Genomic DNA, 18,825 nt, shown 5'->3' on the forward strand with positions numbered 1-18,825 from the left:
TTTTTAGTGAGGTCAGTCAGCGGGCTGGTGACGTCCGAATAATTAGGCACAAATCTTCTGTAATAGCCAGCCAGCCCCAGGAACTGCCTCACCCCCTTTTTGGTCTTAGGTCTAGGGCAAGTCGCAATCGCCGTGGTCTTATCAATTTGGGGACGACCTGGCCATGACCCAAGTGGAACCCCAGATACCGTACCTCCACACGCCCAACCGCAAGACTTCTTAGGGTTTGCTGTGAGCCCCGCCGCCGCAGCGATCTCAGGACGGCCCTCAGATGTTGCATGTGCCGCTGCCAATCATTGCTATAGATGATAATGTCATCTAAATAGGCAGCGGCGTACGCGGTATGCGGTCTGAGGATCCGATCCATGAGTCGCTGGAACGTGGCTGGAGCCCCAAACAAACCGAAAGGAAGCGCCACAAATTGGTGTAATCCGAACGGCGTGGTGAAGGCTGTTTTCTCGCGGGACATTGGTGTCAAGGGATCTGCCAATAACCCTTTGTTAAATCCAGGGTCGAGTAAAATCGAGCAGTACCTAACCGATCGAGCAGTTCATCAACACGGGGCATTGGGTACGCGCCAAATTTAGACACCGCGTTGACTTTTCTGTAATCCACACAGAACCGAACCGACCCATCACTCTTGGGAACAAGAACAACCGGGCTGGACCAATCACTGTGGGATTCCTCTATTACGCCCATATCAAGCATTGCATCTAATTCTTCCCGAACGATTTTCTTTCTATGTTCGGGTAAGCGATAGGGGCGGCAACGCACCACCGCGCCCGGCTCGGTCTCGATGTGGTGCTGTATGAGGTTCGTACGGCCCGGAGAGGGAAAACACGTCCGCAAACTCTTTTTGTAACTCGGAAACCTCTGTGAGCTGCCGCGGTGAGAGCTGGTCCCCACAAGTGACCGGAGTGTTAAGATTGTAGTTTTTGTTTACCTCCGGTCCGAGCTCCGCCCTCTCCGGAACTACCGTGGCCAATGTCACAGAGGCCGCCTCCTCCCTCCACAATTTCAGGAGGTTGAGGTGATATATTTGACGCGCGCCTCTATCGGTACGCTTGACTTCATAATCGAGATCCCCTACTGGCCGTGGTGACCTCAAACGGTCCTTGCCACTTGGCGAGTAATTTTGAGCTCGATGTTGGGAGTAATACAAGCACTTTATCTCCCGGTGCAAATTCCCGTAGCTGAGCACCCCTGTCATACAGCCGGCGCTGGCGTTCTTGAGCTTGGAGCAAATGCTCTTGTGTTAATCGCCCCAGTGTGTGGAGCTTTGCTCGAAGATCAAGAACGTATTGAATTTCATTTTTGGCATTAGAAGGTCCCTCCTCCCAATTTTCACGGATGACATCGAGGACACCGCGGGGCGTCGCCCGTACAGCAGCTCAAACGGGAGAACCCGGTGGAGGCTTGCGGACCTCTCGCATCAAGCAAATAACAGGGGTCTAGCCACTTATCCCAATTTCTAGCGCCATCGCGCACTAATTTACTGAATCATGTTTTTGAGCTGCTTTATTAAACCGCTCCACTAGGCCATCTGTCTGAGGATGGTAAACGCTAGTGCGAATCGATTTAATGCCCAAGAGCTCGTAAAGTTCGCGAAGTGTCCGTGACATAAAAGTTGTGCCTTGATCGGTGAGGATTTCTTTCGAATCCCCACCCGGAGATTATCTTGAAGAGTGCCCCTGCAACACTACGCGCGGAGATGTTGCTCAGAGGCACTGCTTCCGGATATCGCGTCGCGTAATCCACTAGGACTAACACGAGCGATGTCCGCGTGCTGACCGTTCTATGGTCCCGACGAGGTCCATCCCAATTCTTTCGAAGGGGACCTCGATCAATGGTAGAGGGCGCAAAGGCGCTTTTGGGGTGGCCGGTGGGTTTACCAGCTGACATTCGCGGCACGCCGCACACCACCTGCGGACGCCACCGCCAATGCCCGCCAATAGAAGCGGGCTATTAGACGGAGAAGTGTTTTTCGCTCTCCTAGGTGACCGGCCATAGGATTATAGTGAGCCGCCTGGAAAACCATTTCCGACGGCTCCGTGGAATCAATAATTGTGTTACTTCCTCTTTTGTTTGGGCGCCCTGCGCCACCCTGTATAAGCTGATCTTTAATAAGCTTAAAAATACGGATATGAGACGGCGACACCCGGCCGGAGTTGTTGACCATCGATCACTCTCACTTGGTCAAAGGCGTGCTTAAGGGTATCATCCCGCGACTGCTCCAAGGGGAAGTCCCCTCCGGAATTCCCGGAGAGGAGGAGCGCCCACCTCGCCTCTTCCCACGCCACTCGAGCAGTCGAGGATGGCCCTGGCTCCGCCTCCCGCCAAAGCATCGCGACATCACACACCCCTTCACTCCAAGCAGGACCCATCCGCACAAACTCCCTCCAATAACTTTCTAAAATTCGCCAATCCGCACTCCAAAATTAGCGGATGGGTGAGGCGGGACTAACCGCTGCCTCTACACTATGTTTTTCTCCCCTGAATTTGATCGCCAGAGTCACCACGGGATATTTGTGAATATCCCCGTGTACACACCTTACCCTCACCAGTTTAGCTGAGCCCAAAGCCCCGGGTTGAACCAAGCGCTGGTGGATGGTGGTCTGGTTACAGCCGGTATCCAACAAAGCTTGGTATGTACCCCCTGGATTCTTACCGAATCCGCACGCTCCAGCCCGATCGGGGCAGCCTGTGGAACATCGGAGACCCGTACCACCGCCTCTATTTCCATCAGCGGGCACTGATCCCGGAAGTGGCCCGGGTCTCCGCACCTCCAGCAGACCGCCCAGGCGCTGCGGCCGCACCTGCGCTGGCGGGTGCCCCCACCTGAGGAGGAGAGCGGCTGAAGGATGGGGAAGGGCTTGGCGGGTGTTCCCAAGGCCGGGAGCTAGGCGCGCAACGCTCCGCGCCTGCGGGGGGCAGGAACGGACCCTGGGGAGAGAGCAGAGCGAGAGGGAAGAGGGGAGGGAAAAAACAGGGGAAGACACAGGGGAAGGGGAGACAGACAGAGAGGGCTCATCCGCCCTAGGGATCGCCGCCATGTGGTCCTCCGCGAGTCGGATCGGCTTCCTCCAGCGACGCCGGGCGGTGGCACTGGACCCACTCGGCCGTCTTCCGGGCAAACGCTGAACAAACTGCTCCAGTACCACCTGGTCGATTAGTTCCTCGACGCCGTGTCCTCGAGAGCAGCCACCTCCGACAAGCATCACGGAGCCGCTGGGCTAATGCAAACGGGCGGTCGGACTTATCAAGCTTCAAGGCCCGGAAGAGCTGGCGACTTTCTTCCGGCTCCGACCAACCCGTTGCAGGATGGCTTTCTTCAGGTCGGGGTAAGCCAGGAGGCTTGATGCCGGCAGTTGTTGTGCCGCTGAAGTTGCGCTTCCCCGACAGGAGAGGGACTAGGCGGGCTGCCCACTGGTCTTGGGGCCACCCCCAAATCTCCGCCGTTCTTTCAAACAGGTCGATAAACGCCTCTGTATCATCTGCCGGCCCCATCTTCTGTAACGCTGGTGGGGGCAAGGTGGCGCTGGTGTCCGTGGTCGCGGCTGCGGCTGGAGCGGCCTCCTGGCTGAGGAGGCTCCGGATGGCGTGCCGGTCCTCTGCTTGAGCCCGCATGATCTCAAAGAAGCGCCGATCCTGGTCTTGCCGGAGCTCAAGCAGGGATTGTTGGTGGCTTTGATGGAGTGTCGCGAGGGACTGGAGGACTTCCGCCAGCTGGGAGGACTCTACGGGCGTATTCTGTTCCATCCTTTGGAAGGCAGGTGTTCCAAATAATATCCCGGTTTCAGCACCAGTGTAACGCTGATAGAACAAAGACGACAGGAAGCAAGATTTCAAGGCAAGGTGCGTCTTTTAATTCCCCTTTTTTTAGTCTGTGGCTGCTGGCATTTTTAACCGCTCTCCTCACTCTACTGCAATTAGAGACAGGTGTTAGACATAATTTGGCCCAGGTGTGAGCGCCCTTACCGCTTCTCTCTCCCGGACGGGCGCTTGACCACGCCCCCGCTGCCACAGGTACGTTTTGTTACGTTAACTCTGTACTCTGCTTGAAAGCTTCACTTTATTTAGTTGACCAGCTACTGGAAGCTTGCTTCTAAAACAACCAGGGCAATTTAACTGTTACACTTGTGTAAAATCACCATGCAACAACTGCTTTATGCAGCATAATGAGCTAGTAGCTAACAGCTAGCGGTTGTGTTATTGTTTATTGTTTTGTGTCGCATCTAAGATGATGTCACTGCATTAGTGGCGTCGCCACTATGACGATCATCCTATAATCCCACCCACATTGAGGCGGCACTAAACTGCAGTGAAAAAGCAAGCTCAGAAAAGGAAAGCAAGTAGAGTCGAGTTGAACCGAACCCTAACGTGCAGTGGAAAAGTGCCATCTGAGTACCCCTTTCCCACATTCTGCTCATGGTGGATGCAACAGTAGGACATGTGGTCTGGTAAATGTGATAATTTTTTCACATTTCAAACAAACAATGGTTAAGTCTCTGCGGTCACGTCTTCAACATGTCAGCATGCCATAAACAATATTGACCAATAAAATTGCAGCCTGCTTTTTACATTCCAATCAATCCTAATTGGTCAAATCAAGGCTGGCCCTAATATTTCCCACTTATTATTGCATTTCAATTGGAAATATGTCACATTACGGAAGTGAAATGCTTTTTGAATGCTGTTTTCATGTCTGATTGTCTTGTTTTTGCAGCTTTTCCTGTATGGTCTGTTGAATCTACAGGACAACAGTCTCCTAAACGAGGTGGAGCCCACACGGCTCTTCAGCAACCTCCATGACATTGTACGTCTCCATAGTACGCTGTGGGTCCAGGTTATGTTTCCAGCATTGGAGAGAGCGCGAAGCACACGGAGTCTGATTGATCCCACCGACCTGCAGCAGGGTTTCAGTACGGTGAGTTCCAACACCAAGATTGTGAGCATGTGCAGGTGTTCACCAAAGAGTAAATCGAACAAGTAGAACTGCATGGATAAACTCCATCCATCTTTTATAGATTCATTTGTTTGAAGGCAACCCAGTTAAATGCCTTAACAGAATCCAAAGTGGCCGTTCAGACACAGTGCATTCTTGCGCTAAAAAAAGCAAAACGTAGCGCAAAACATAACATAACGGAACGTATGTGTGTGGAGACGTGGTTTAAAATTTTACTTTCATTTTAACTTGACACGTTGTCTAAAAACACCAACAGAGAATGTTTTAGTGATGTTCTGAGCAAACACTTACAATGCACGCATCGAATACACATCTTGATGCAAAGCAATTGATTTTCTGCAGAAATAGTTAGAGTTGTGGGTTTGTCTAGTTTGCATCCAGGTTCCAACCATACATCCGGTACTGTATGGAAGAGGAAAGCTGTATGGAATACATGCGCTCACTGCTGAGAGACAACGAACTCTTCAAGATCTACATCACAGTGAGCATTTTGCATTTAATACAAGTACAATGAAGTTGAATGAAAGAGTTAAATTCAAACAAGCAAGCTAAAGTTTTATATTCACCTTCATAAGGAATGATTTTATTGGATTTAAATGTCTTTCATTTTGATACAGTGGGCAGAAACAAATAAAGAGTGTAATCGTCTGAAGCTGGCAGACATGCTAGCCAAACCACACCAGAGACTCACCAAATACCCCCTGCTCTTGAAGACCATTCTCAAGAAAACTGATGACCCAACCTGCAGAGATGCTCTCAACAGCATGGTAAGACATGGAGACATCTGAACTTGTATAGTATGCAATCTGTTGTTCTTTTCTGAATGTGCTGCTTTTTCTCAGGTGTCGTGTGTGGAGAGCTTCATTAACAGTGTGGACTCTCAGATGCACCAACGACAAGAGCAGCAGAAACTAGCGGCTATTTCGGCTCGAGTGGAGTCATACGAGGCTGTAGAGGGAGCCAGTGAGGAGGTGGAGAGGGTAAGAACTGTACAAGTCAGTCAGAATTATCCACCCTAAGGGGCCATTCAGACCGAATGCAGTCTTGCTGTAAAATGAAATGTAGACATAGTGCCACAAATATAACAGAACACAAGTGTTTCTGAACACGTTTTTGTTGAAGTGCTCGAACTTGAAGTGATGGCTCTTTTGTGCAAGATACTAAAATGGCGATCGAGATGCAGCGCAGCGGTCAAAGATGTCCTTCTAGTGCATATTTACATAGAAAACGATTATAAACAAATGCAGATGGAAGCAAACATTTGTTCATTGTTATCAGCCATAAGTGTAACTAAATGGCAGTTTAAATTGTCAAAAAAATGTCACTTCATGTTAAAAATGTTGCAGACCCCTGTTGTACGCCCTGTTAAAAACCAGCTAAAACCAGCCTAAGCTGGTTTGACTCGTTTTAGCTGGTTGCCCAGCCTATCCAGGATGGTCAGTTACCTGGTTTCAGAGGGGGTTTGAACACTTTTTAGCTGATCAGGCTGGGAGACCAGCTAGCCTCCCAGTTTAAACTAGATTGGACCAGCCAAGAACCAGCCTGACCAGCCAAGACCAGCCTGACCAGCCAAGACCAGCCTGACCAGTTAAGACCAGCCTGACCAGTAAAGACCATCCTGACCAGCTAAAAAAAGTGTTCAAAGCCCCTTTAAAACCAGCCTGACTAGCTATGACCAACCTGACCAGTTAAGACCAGCCTGACTAGTAAAGACCAGCCTGACCAGCTAAAAAAAAAGTGTTCAAAGCCTCTTTAAAACCAGCCAGTGAGTTGCGCTCACTGGGGTGCAGGTTAGAATCCTGACTAATCTCATCTATCCTATAAATTAAAAGCAAAATGACCATTAACGTAAATAATATCAAAAACATTATTAATCTAGCCTCTGTTAAAATCACATTTGGTGATGGCCACGTCTCAGGCCACGTCCACACAAATACGCACTATGACTTTAAGAAATGGTTTTACCAATTAATCTGTACAAATCTATCAGCTGCTTTATCGATTATCGGCCTTTTCCACCACCTTAGTTATCATATCGGCAAAATCCTCTGTCGGTCGACCACTAGATTTTAGTCATAAATTCCTTAGAGTACATAAAAATGCATTATTTTGTCGTGCGTGTTCTTCATGCCAAATTCTCATGTCCTCAGGCTCTGAAAGAGTTTAACCGTATTGACTTGATGGCGCCCATGATTGACACCTCACCAGAAGAGACGAGGCAACTACACCTGGAGGGGGCGCTCCGAATGAAAGAGGGCAAAGACAGTAGGGTTAGTTCATCTCCCATTCAAATCTTTCACATGGGCTCCATCAAATGTTCTGGAAGTATTTGTAAAATTTGGGGAACATTGGTAAACTTTCATAAAAGTGCTTAAATGCAAATTGTAATACGGTTTGAGTGTGTTAATGTTTATTATAGCTTTGTCATATACTGTAAATGTAAATGAACTTTTTGTATCTGATGGAGGTGTATTGTAGTTTGGATTGCTAACAGTATAGCCAAAACTGAAAAGTGAAGAAAATGACTTTATATGCAATTCGGAAAACTGGAGTGTGACTGTATTTGTGGATCTCTTTATGTGTAGATGGATGTTTACTGTTTCCTGTTCACTGATCTGCTACTGATCACAAAACCAGTGAAGCGTTTGGAGAAGGTGAAGGTGGTCAGGCAGCCCCTCCTCCTGCATAATGTTGTGTGCAAAGAGCTTAAAGACACAGGTGATCATCTGAGCCCAGTTTAATACCACTTCATATATACTGTGTAACACAACATATTTTATAGGTATCAGAAATGAGCAAATCCACAGTAGTTTTAAGTACTCTTTAGCACCATATTGTCAAGGAATAAGCTTCATCCCTTCCACAATCCATATAAATTTTTTGTTCTAACCAGGCATTATCATCAGCAGCGTCACCCATCAAGACATCTTTACAGATGATTGGTTTCTCGATTTTTTTACATTATGCTGGGTAGCCCTACCCACAGAGAAATCTCATTGGTCCAAAATTCATACTCTTCACAGCTTTATATTAAACATGAAATATGTTCTGATTAGCTATTGTTTTGTCCCTTCATACAGCATTTTACTTACTTGGTTATTACAGAAAGATTAGTTGATGACATTTGCATTGTACCTTGAATGTTAGAACAAGAGGGAAAATTATATATTTTTCTTTTTTTTCTTTGATAGGTTCATTTGTTCTCATCTATCTCAATGAGTTCAAGAGTGCTGTGGCTGCCTACTCATTCCAGGCCAACAGCGCCCCCCAGGGGAAAAGTTGGACTGATGCAATCTGCAATGTCCAGGTAATCTTTCCTACCAATAACTGAGATTAATACCATCTAAAAGTGCTCTCTTGGCCCTTACTAAAGAGAAAGTTTACTTAAAGGAAAGTTAATGGATTGGTCTATTTTGTGTGTTTGTTTCAGAATCAACTGCAGCGTTTGCGTTCAGAGGAAGCGCGTCGACAGAAGGCATGTCTAAACCAGAGGCTAGAGGAAGATCAGGAGAAAGATGAGGAGAGCTGTACATCCACTGCCATCTCGCCACACCTTAAACACAAAGATCAGAGCAATAGGTACACTCGGTTCACATTATTGGTCGATCAGAATTGGTTTTGCAATGACCAATTGATAATTTTACCTTTTGGCCCTGATAATCTTGACTACTTTATTACATTATTAAAGACAACAAGGCGTTTCCATCCACAGAACTGCCAAATTCTAGAGACTGTTGTGTGTGAAAATCCCAGGAGATCAGCAGTTACAGAAATACTCAAACCAGCTAGTCTGGCACCAACAATCATGCCATGCTCCAAATCATTGAGATCAAATTCTTCCCCCATTCTGATGGTTGATGTGAACATTAACTGAAGCTCCTGACACATATCTGCATGATTTTCTGCACTGCTGCCACATGATTGGCTGATTAGGTAATCACATGGATGATTGTTGGTGCCAGACGGGCTGGTTTGAGTATTTCTGGAACTGCTGATCTCCTGAGATTTTCACATACAACAGTCTCTAGAATTTACTCAAAAAACAAAAAACATCCAGTGAGCAGCAGTTCTGTGGATGGTAATGCCTGTTGATGAGAGAGGTCAACAGAGAATGGCCAGACTGGTTCAAACTGACAAAGTCTACGGTAACTCAGATAACCACTCTGTACAGTTGTGGTGAGAAGAATAGAATCTCAGAATGCCATTCTGAGATGCGGGTTGGCGCTGTTTTGGCGGCACGAGGGGGACCTACACAATATTAGGCAGGTTGTTTTAATGTTGTGGCTGATCGGTGTATATACAGTGCTATGAAAAAATATTTGCCCCTTCCTGATTTCTTGTATTTTTCATGCTAAATTGTTTTAGATCTTCAAACAAGATATAACATAATACAAAGGCAACCTGAGTAAAAAAAAAATACAGTTTTCAAATATATATTTTTATTATTGAAGCAGAAAAAGTTATCCAACTCCTATATCACCCATGTGAAAACTAACCCTTAAACTTAATAGCTGTTTGTGCCCCCTTAAGTAGCAACAACTGCAACCAAATACTTCCGATAACTGGAGATCAGTCTTTCACAATGCTGTGGTGGAATTTAGTCCCACTCTTCTTTGCAGAACTGCTTTAGTTCAGCCATAATGGAGGGTTTTTGAGTATAAACTGCCTGTGTAAGGTCCTGCCGCAGCATCACAATCGGGTTCAAGTCAGGACTTTGACTAGACCACTCCAGAACTTTAATTTAGCTTCTTTTGAGCCATTCCGAGGTGGTCTTAATCCTATACTTTGTATCCATTGTCTTGCTGCATAATCCAGTTGCGCTTGAGCTTCAACTTTTGGACAGATGAAAGGACGTTCTCCTTTTCTGTTAGAAATTATTGCAAGTTGCCCTGAAGCAGTAAAGCATCCCCACACCATCACACTACCACCAACATGCTTGACCGTAGGTATTCTGTGTTTGATTTAAGTCAGATGTAATGGGACCCCTGTCTTCGAAACAGTTCCACTTTCGACTCATCAGTCCACTGAACATTCTCCCCAAAGGTTTGAGAATCATCAAGGTGAGTTTTGGCAAAATTCAGACAAGCCTTAATGTTCTTCTGGGTTAGCAGTGTTTTTCGCCTTGCCACTCGTCCATGGATGGCATTTTTGGCCAGTGTCTTTCTGATAGTGGAGTCATGAACGGTGACCTTTATTGATGCGAGAGAGGTCAGCAGTTCTTTGGATGTTGTCCTTGGCTTTTTTGTGACTTCCTGGATGAGTCGTCGCTGTGCTCTTGGAGGCATTTTGGAAGGTCGGCCACTTCTGGGAAGGTTCACTACTGTGCCAAGATTTCTCCATTTGGAGATAATGGCTCTCACTGTGGTTCTTTGGAGTCCAAGAGCCTTTGAAATAGCTTTTTATTCCTTTCCAGACTGATGTATTTCAATCACCTTTTTCCTCATCATTTCGGGAATTTCTTTCGACCTTGGTATAGTGTGCTACTGGTTGAGAACTTTTAGCCAACTTCATGCTGCTGAAAAACTTCTATTTAGGTGTTGATTTGATTGAACAGGGCTGACAGTAATCAGGCATGGGCATGAACCCCATTATGAATGCAGTTTCGTAGATTTGGGGATTTAGTGACTAAGGGGGAAAAAACTTTTTCCACACAGGCCCAGTTGGTATTGGATAACTTTTTTGCTTCAATAAATAGCATTATCATTTTGTGTTTACTCGATTGCCTTTTTTATGTTAGATTTTGTTAGAATTTTTTAAACAATTTATTATATATACACAAAAACAACAAATCTGGACTAAATACAAATACTTTTTCACAGCACTGTATATTTATTTATTCATTATTATTTAATTTTTTTTTTAAATACATTTCCCATGACTTGCTGTCTGAAGCGATATACCCTACATAATTTATACATAACAGATGTTGGCTGGTCAAACTCATGTGCACCAAAACAAATGAAAACATCTGTCATAGAAATGGTAGAAGCATTTTAAAGTTGCCAATTCAGACTATGTTGCCTTAACAAAGTACTTCATGCAACCAGTTTAAATATTTAGTCCATCATTACATACATTTTCTAACAAACTCTAAACCGCTGTCAAACGCAACTCCTCACATGCCCATAAAATTACGTTTCATCACATTCCTAGAAAAACATTCAGCCACTGAACCGGATAATTAATACATTGCAAAGATCGTTGCAAATATCAGAAATAGCTGACGTTAATGAATGAATCGAATACAGCAGGCATACTGTTTTTCTCGCTGACTAAAATCTGTTTAATTGTGCACAGCATTGAGTTACAGATGTTATAAACAGATGTGGCTTAATTGTCACGTTTCTTTCATGAAACATAAAAAGAATATGAGAAACTGTTACACACAATTACTCTCATTAAAACAAGCCCAAAAAAATATTCTATAGATTATGAGGTACTTTAATCTTCACGGAGCATGTTTGACATCTGAACAGGTGAAGGAGCTCTAAAACTGATGAAGAGAAGTCGGGCAACTGCTCCTGGATTCTAGTGCTTGCCACATGATCCCTCTGTCAGTGCAACTTATATGGGTTTTTTCTCTCTCAATAACACGATTTTGCCCTGGTGTGGGCTTATAGTCAGGTATGACTTTATTTCGGAAAATACGGTAATCATTTGGGGGTACATCTTGTTTACTATCATTAAATGATTTACTGTATACTGGCATTACATTGGCGATCAGTCGCCCAGCTCTTTAAATATCCAACCTGGTCTCACAGAACCAGATTACTATGCCTACATTTTGTCAAAATCTTTGTCGCAGTCGCAGTTTCCTGTTGAAATGAACACTAGAGGCACTACAACAACAATGGATTGTATTCACTTTCACACAAATCACGAGTTAAATGGCTGATTATCTGTTCATAAACACTTTTCGCCCTGTTCCTCACATAGTGCCATCTTAAGGCGCGGTCAAATTTATCTTGGAATGGCGAAATTTCATGGGCGAAATACAGTCAATACCTCAGTGGGAATCTGCGCAATCGTAAATTTCATATGATGGATTTCCGGTGGCAAAGAATCAATGTGGAGTTCAGTTTTGATGAACTTTGACAGGCGAATTTGCCAAGTAGCTTGGTTTGGCAGTGACCTCTGTTTGGGTGATGCTTAGTACACAGCTACACCGAAAATTCACAATGGACAAGGATATTAGTTTGGCAGCGAGTTTTTTTTTTACTTCACGCTCCAAGTGTAAATTGGAGCATTAAAAAAAAGGCCGCTTGCCAATTATTTTTTTGCTTGTTTCAAAAAGCTCAACGTCCGCCCGCTCCCTCTTCACCGCAGAGTTTCGCCAAGCAAAGGTAAATGCGACTGCGCCTTTATGACATGAAAACACTTTTACTGTAAGTCGATACATTTAAAGTTTTGCTTTACATAACTACATACATTTAAAAGCCTGTTGAAGTGTGATCAAATTGCATGGTATTATGACACTATCGGTTAGGTTTAAGGTTTTGGGTAGGGAGGTATGTTTTATGTGAACTCTGTAGAACATTTACCTAAAAAACCATCTGTTTGGGAGAATATTTAACCCGCTTTTAGCGCCACACAGTGGACATTTCACCTCGGAACTGCCACAATGATCATATTGCAAGAATGTTGTCACATGTAATTTCCATGAGATCAGTCTGTAAATATCAACTTTATCGGTTTTTAGAAAACGCGTATCAGTCGACTACTTGGGTTAAGTTTTTTCTGTGATAAATTAACCTATATAAATTTTTCTCTATTTCAGCCAATCAGATGGCTCCACAGAGACCCTGTTGGTGATGGATATGGACGATTCTGGATCGTCTCTAGATCCCTCCATTCTTCATGCTGAGCCAGATGGGCCTTCAGACCGTGATGGTGATCTGTCCTCCCTGCCCCTCCATCCTGATCCTCCATACCCCCATTCTACCATCTCACATAAGGGTAAAATCTTTGACACCCATCCAGACAGTCAAGAGAGCTCGGACATGGACCCACAATACCGTTCGATGTCTATGGACAGCGCCTACAGGACCCTCTCACTGGAGTCCATGGTGGAAACGCAAAACCTAACGGTTGCACCAGGAGACGAATCCGAGGAGGAGAAGTCTGAGATGACGGAAGACGAGGAGCAGGAAAAAGTAGACAAGGAAGATGATGAGGAAGATAAGAGCTTGTGCGGTTCACAGAACTCAGTGGCGCACTCCCTGAAACCCAGGCGTCGCCCGCCCGTCCAGTGTCGGCTGTCCTTCCTTGAGAGACTCGCGGTCAAGTCCTGCTCTGAGGACAATCTGCTGTCTACCGATTACCACAGTAACCGTAACCACATTGTTGCTAGGGCAGCCACAGAGTGCACAGAAAGTCACCACTTATGGGAGCAGAGAGTGAAATGTTTAGATGGTGCGCTGCTCAGCAGGAGCTTGTCAGAACTCAGCCCTACGGAATTGGATGATTCTTTACTGACGGATGAAGAGACAGACGAAAGCCAAAGACTTACGTGCAGTATGCCATCAGGTATGCTTTTGGACACATTGAGGCATGCCAAAATAGCACAAAAAGCTGGTAGTAACCAGATTCCGTGCAGTGCATCAGATGGGGAGCTATCGCCCCCTAGTGGTCTGGAGGGAATGGCCGGCAGAAAGAGACCCCAGCAGTACAAAAAGCTCACACTGGCTCAGCTCTACAGGATACGCACCACACTGGTGCTCAACTCGACACTCACAGCTTCGTAAGTATTGTTTATTTCAGTGTTGGGTTGGCACCATTTAAATCCTTTTATGTTTTTCTATAAACCAAAACAAAAAAAAGATAATATGGGCAGAATGTTTACACACTCTTTCCATATGACAAAAGTAGAAAGCGACCATGGACTGTCAAGCTCCTAAACTGACCAAAAAAAAGAAAAAAAAGCACTATAAAGGCCGAAGCATACTCTACATAAGTACGAGAATGCAGACGCTTCTTGCTACGCTGGCTCAATAGTGCGCATTGTTGCGCTCCAAAATGTGTCAGACGGCAATTCATAATACAACGCAAGTATACGTTGCATTCTCAACGTTGCCACATGGGGTGCTATAGTGGACATTAATGTGAACTGTCCACTTCTACAGTGAGTTTTCTCTTTCAAGTCATCTACTGGCATAGCAGCGCAACAGTTTGAAGAGAATTTTGTGATGCAAGTAAATTAAAGTCAATCTATGTATAGCAATGTACCTAAATAAAAATACAACCAGTTTAATAGCACTTTTGAAAGGAGCTCTATTGCCCCCTTGAGTACTGAGGCTTTTATACCACCACAGTGGTATAAAAGCCCCTAAACACGAAGTAATGACAAACCCAACTGTGACTGGTTGCTTTACATATCAGTTAGATGGCTTTTCCTTCCTAAGTTCTTTGCTAATGTTAGCTGTGATAGACCCCAGACCTTTGCTGTTTTAAGTCAATGATCTGGCTACGAGAGACAACCACCACAGTAATGCAAGAACTCATGTTATGTATGTTCAAATGGACCGCGCCTTGGCAAGGCGTAGGCCAAGCTCTCGCATCTGCGTACGCTTAATTGCATAAAGTATGTTTTGTCCTAATACTTGTCCATACGACTCATGCGCTCTGTCCCAAATTTTCTGAAGTCACAGTTCTTTTGTCTAAGGAACAGAGCAAAATTTACATCATTATTCGCCTAAAATCTACCCCTCCGCCGCAGTTCTCAAATCTCATTCGCACTTCCAGATATTCAAACTTGCTATATTGCGATCTGTGATTTAAACGCATTATAACCAATTGTGTTTGCCATCGTTGACATCAAACTGGGAAACAAACCTGGATTCAGACTATTTGAAGATACCCAAACACTAGAGGGGAGGATTATCAGCGAATAACAACTTACATTTTTTGTCTATTCCTCATACAAAGCTATCATATGGCTTCAGAAGACATGAAATACAGCCCAAAGGGGGAATAGTGTCTACTAATATCATATTTTAATGGTGCTTTTTTGGAGCTTGACAGCATCTATCCCCGTTCACTTCCATTGTACTGAAAAGAGCAATGTGAATATTCTGCTAAAAATCTCCACTTACACTCTACAGAAGAAAAAATTCAGGTTTGAAATTACACTAGGGTGAATCATTGATGACAGAAATTACTTTGGGTACATTAGTGTCTCACTTTTGTGGTCTTTCTCTCTCTCCGCAGAGAAGTGTAGCATCTTTCGGGCACAAACCCAGTTCCAGATCAACCTTGCAGGACCTAATTTTGCGGGACACAAATGCACTCTAACCAATGAGCTCTCTGGCTTCCCTCTCCATTCCCTCTTCCACTCAGATGGATTCCTCACTATGGAGCTTCCCCTCAGAAACCTGCTGAGTAGATTTTCTGTCCTTTATCTACGGGATAACGCTGGCTCATTAACCCGTTGCACTTTGTAAAACACAACTAACTTCAAAAGAGGATAAAGCTTTCAGTCGAACTGTGGAGTTACGGAAAGTAGACGTACTCTGGGCCGTTTGAGGTTGGGAAGGGTCATACGGAAGTAGAGATTCACTGAACATAAGAGTGAAATGCCACATTGGATTCCTTAAATTCTCTGTTTGTTTTGTATTTCTGCTTAAAAAGGATTCAACAAAGAGGATGCAAGCGTGTTATGTTAACTGCACTACTGTGTGTGTGTGTGTGTGTGTGTGTGTGTGTGTGTATAAATGAGAAAGAGTGAACGTATATCTGCATGCATGCATGACTTGAACGAATGACAGATATTGACCCAAACTTTGTTCTGAACCAAAATAATCACTGACTTTACATTTAACTTTAGTGGCTAAAGCAGGTTACAAATGTGCTTTTGGACCAGTGTTACGTTGATATTTTTTTCATGCAACTGCTTACACAATAAAACCTTTTGGTTTGAAATGCTTATTATTTAGGATATAGATTAATTTAACTTCCTACTGTATATCCAGATGCATTGGTCTTGTTCAAATAACTATAGTATCAGAAGAAACTAGTTGGAAGGTCTGAGGTCAGTTTAGGAAAGCAAATATCTTTTAGCAGGCGTTTAAAAGCATACTGTTGCTGGGGGAAAATGCACAGATTTTTGACAGAGAGAAAAATATTTGCTGTGGTATTCAAGATACTGATTTCAGTTCAGTATTATGGCTTGATACATTTAGGATTCAGGGAGAGTCGCCTGACCACATATCAGCACTTACAAAAGATTATACAAGACACTGAATATTCTAAGGGAAGTTGATGTTTGGATTAAGTGAAAGTCCATGATGGTGTTCAAAACATAGCTAATGTATTAATGATTTTTTTCTGTAAGCATATGATCTCATCCATACTGCTGTTATCCAAAACTGAAACTGCCTGGTGCTTTACTAACCCCCCCATTATGTGTTTTTGTGTTCGTTATATTTATTGAGCTGGCATTGTTTTATATGTAAAATGTGGTCTATTATTGTATAATTTCACTTCACAGAATTGTACTTTTTTGTTTTGTCGTCTTGATTTGTTTTGTCAACATTTATTTTGAAATCTGCAAAGAACCAAAATAACATTGTATTCCATTTGAGGGAATGTCCTTTAAATGTCTTTCAAAATAAAAGACATCTTTCAGTAATTGTGGAGTTTGGTGTGAGTTGTGATTATTAGGGACCCTTCATTTTTTTTTTGTGTGTATGCAGTGATTCTTATCACTTCAATATATAAAGTTAAAGGTGCACAGAGTATTTTTCTACTTGAATTTTAAATAAGTTTGTATTAAAGACACAGAGTCTCAATATTTGCTACTACATCGAAGTTATTTTCAGAATAAAGTAATGTCCTGCTCTCTTCAAAGTTCTCTCTTCGTTTCCTCACGCCATCCCAGAAGTGTATGACTTGCTGTCCTCTGCTGAACACAAATGAAGATTTCTAGAAGATTATATCAGCTCTGTAGTTCCATACAATGCAACTGAATGGTGACCAAAATTTTGAAGCTCAAGAAAGCACAAAAGCAATCCACATGACTCCAGTGGTTAAATACATGTATTCAGAAGCAATATTATAGGTATGGGTGAGAAGATCAACATTGAAGTTCCCAGTAGGTGGCGATATGCTTAAAAAAATAGATAAATAAAAACGAATTGCAAGAAACAAAATGAGAATATTGATCTGTTTCTCACCCACACCTATCATATCACTTTTGAAGATCTGGATTTAACCACTGGAGTCATTGGATTACTTTTGTGCTGTCCTTTATGTGCTTTTGGACCCTCACATTTTCAAAATACATAATAATAATAAAAGAAAAGACCTTATTCACGCAAGCGCCATCTTTGATTTTTTAATGGGAGTGACAACGAGGCTGTGAGGCTCTTCAATGGGCTGTTCTGCAGTTTAAAGTGTTTTTGGATCGTTCCAGGGACAAAACATTGATAAAATATCTGTCCAAGAACATTCAGTAGCCTATACGAAGGAGACAACATGAGTTGTAGAAAATCAGATGTGATCTAGGAGCTTTAAACAGCCATTGAAGAGACTTCTATCACTCACAGCCTCCTTGTCATTGCCATTGCCATTAAAAATCAAAGATGGCGCTAGCGTGAGCAAGATATCAAAAATCTTCGTTGTTCTACATTAGAAGAAAGAAAGTGTTACACATCTGGGATGGCGTGAGGGTGAGTAAATTATGAGAGAATTAACCATTTTGGGTGAAATCTCGAGAATTGACTATGCAGGATTAATTGCAGTATAAACAATGATACACATGGAACAACCCAGTATTTCTGTGAGGGAGTTAAAATTAGAGGTGGTGTTTACAGGAATAAAATGACCCTGGTTTATCAATTTCACGAGTGAAAAGCCCATTAGTGCATCTTAAATGGAATAGTTTCCCCTTCCAGTCAGAAAGTAAATAGACATGAATTCAGAAAAGGCAAATGTAGACTTGACCACCAGAGGGAGTTAGACTTCAGAGATGAATGCCATGCACTGTAGACAGTGACCTCTTTGCTGATACCTTTGTCCCTCTGACAAGCTATTTTAACAGAATTATTTTATATTTAGTGTATTGCAAGATTAGAGGGCGTTTCAATCTTTTACACATTTCCATATCAGTTTGCCACACACAGAAATCTCAAAACACACAACTGATGTGTAAGTGGAACAGCAATCAATGACAATTAGTCATTTCAGTAATTTCATTATTGGGTATTTCCATCTGCTAGACGGTCATAAATTAGAGAACTACTTGACATTTTTTTGTGCAGGATAATCTAAACACAGACTTCCCCTGGTTTAATCCATTCCTGCAACCTCTGAAGTGGTTTTAAGTTAACACTGACTTTAACTGTAGTTTGATCCATATGTAGACCGTATGTCTTTAGACACCATATGTAATTAAACACAGGAATGACTTTGATTCATGATGCATTGCATTCAGTAGGTATACTACCATTCTGAATTTGTTGAATAGAAATATAAACAAAAGATTAAATGCTTGGCTCTGTGTTTACATGTTGTAAAATACACTTGCATTTACTCTCAAACTGTTTAAAGGGATAGTTCATCCAAAAATTACAATTATGTACTCGCCATAATGTTGTTCCAAACCGGTATGACTTTCTTTTGGTTTTCATGGAACACAAAATTACATGTTGGGGAGGGGACTGAGTCTGACATTTTGCCTAACACACCCTTTGGTGTTAAAGGGTGAACTTTCCCTTTAACATCATTGAAATGAATTGTAATGTTTCATATAAATTTCTCTCTGTATTTTGATGTCCTATCCTATCTTATTAAGGAATCTCCATCTTCTCGTTTCATCTAGATTCAAGTCTATTAGATTCTTCTAAATCTGACATCTTCAGCTT

At 43.2% G+C, this 18,825-nt stretch overlaps 1 protein-coding gene across 8 annotated transcripts in view; it reads left to right on the forward strand.

Moving 5' to 3' along the window:
* Positions 1-15,700, forward strand: part of LOC127628445 (pleckstrin homology domain-containing family G member 5-like) — a 105,669-nt gene extending 89,969 nt beyond the window's left edge. For 6 of the 8 annotated variants that reach the window (XM_052105189.1, XM_052105188.1, XM_052105185.1 and 3 more), the window contains 10 exons: positions 4,727-4,927; positions 5,337-5,447; positions 5,584-5,733; positions 5,809-5,946; positions 7,117-7,236; positions 7,552-7,684; positions 8,158-8,273; positions 8,397-8,545; positions 12,744-13,706; positions 15,173-15,700. In XM_052105189.1, coding sequence (XP_051961149.1) covers positions 4,727-4,927; positions 5,337-5,447; positions 5,584-5,733; positions 5,809-5,946; positions 7,117-7,236; positions 7,552-7,684; positions 8,158-8,273; positions 8,397-8,545; positions 12,744-13,706; positions 15,173-15,182 — 2,091 coding nt within the window. In that variant the 3' untranslated portion in view covers positions 15,183-15,700. Of the gene's footprint in view, positions 1-4,726; positions 4,928-5,336; positions 5,448-5,583; positions 5,734-5,808; positions 5,947-7,116; positions 7,237-7,551; positions 7,685-8,157; positions 8,274-8,396; positions 8,546-12,743; positions 13,711-15,172 lie in introns of those variants that run through there. The other 2 variants (XM_052105190.1, XM_052105187.1) reach the window with 1 other exon arrangement.
* The last annotated feature ends 3,125 nt before the right edge of the window (positions 15,701-18,825 follow it).

This window comes from Xyrauchen texanus, chromosome 35 (assembly GCF_025860055.1).
Source record: "Xyrauchen texanus isolate HMW12.3.18 chromosome 35, RBS_HiC_50CHRs, whole genome shotgun sequence".
NCBI classification, from domain to species: Eukaryota; Metazoa; Chordata; class Actinopteri; order Cypriniformes; family Catostomidae; genus Xyrauchen; species Xyrauchen texanus.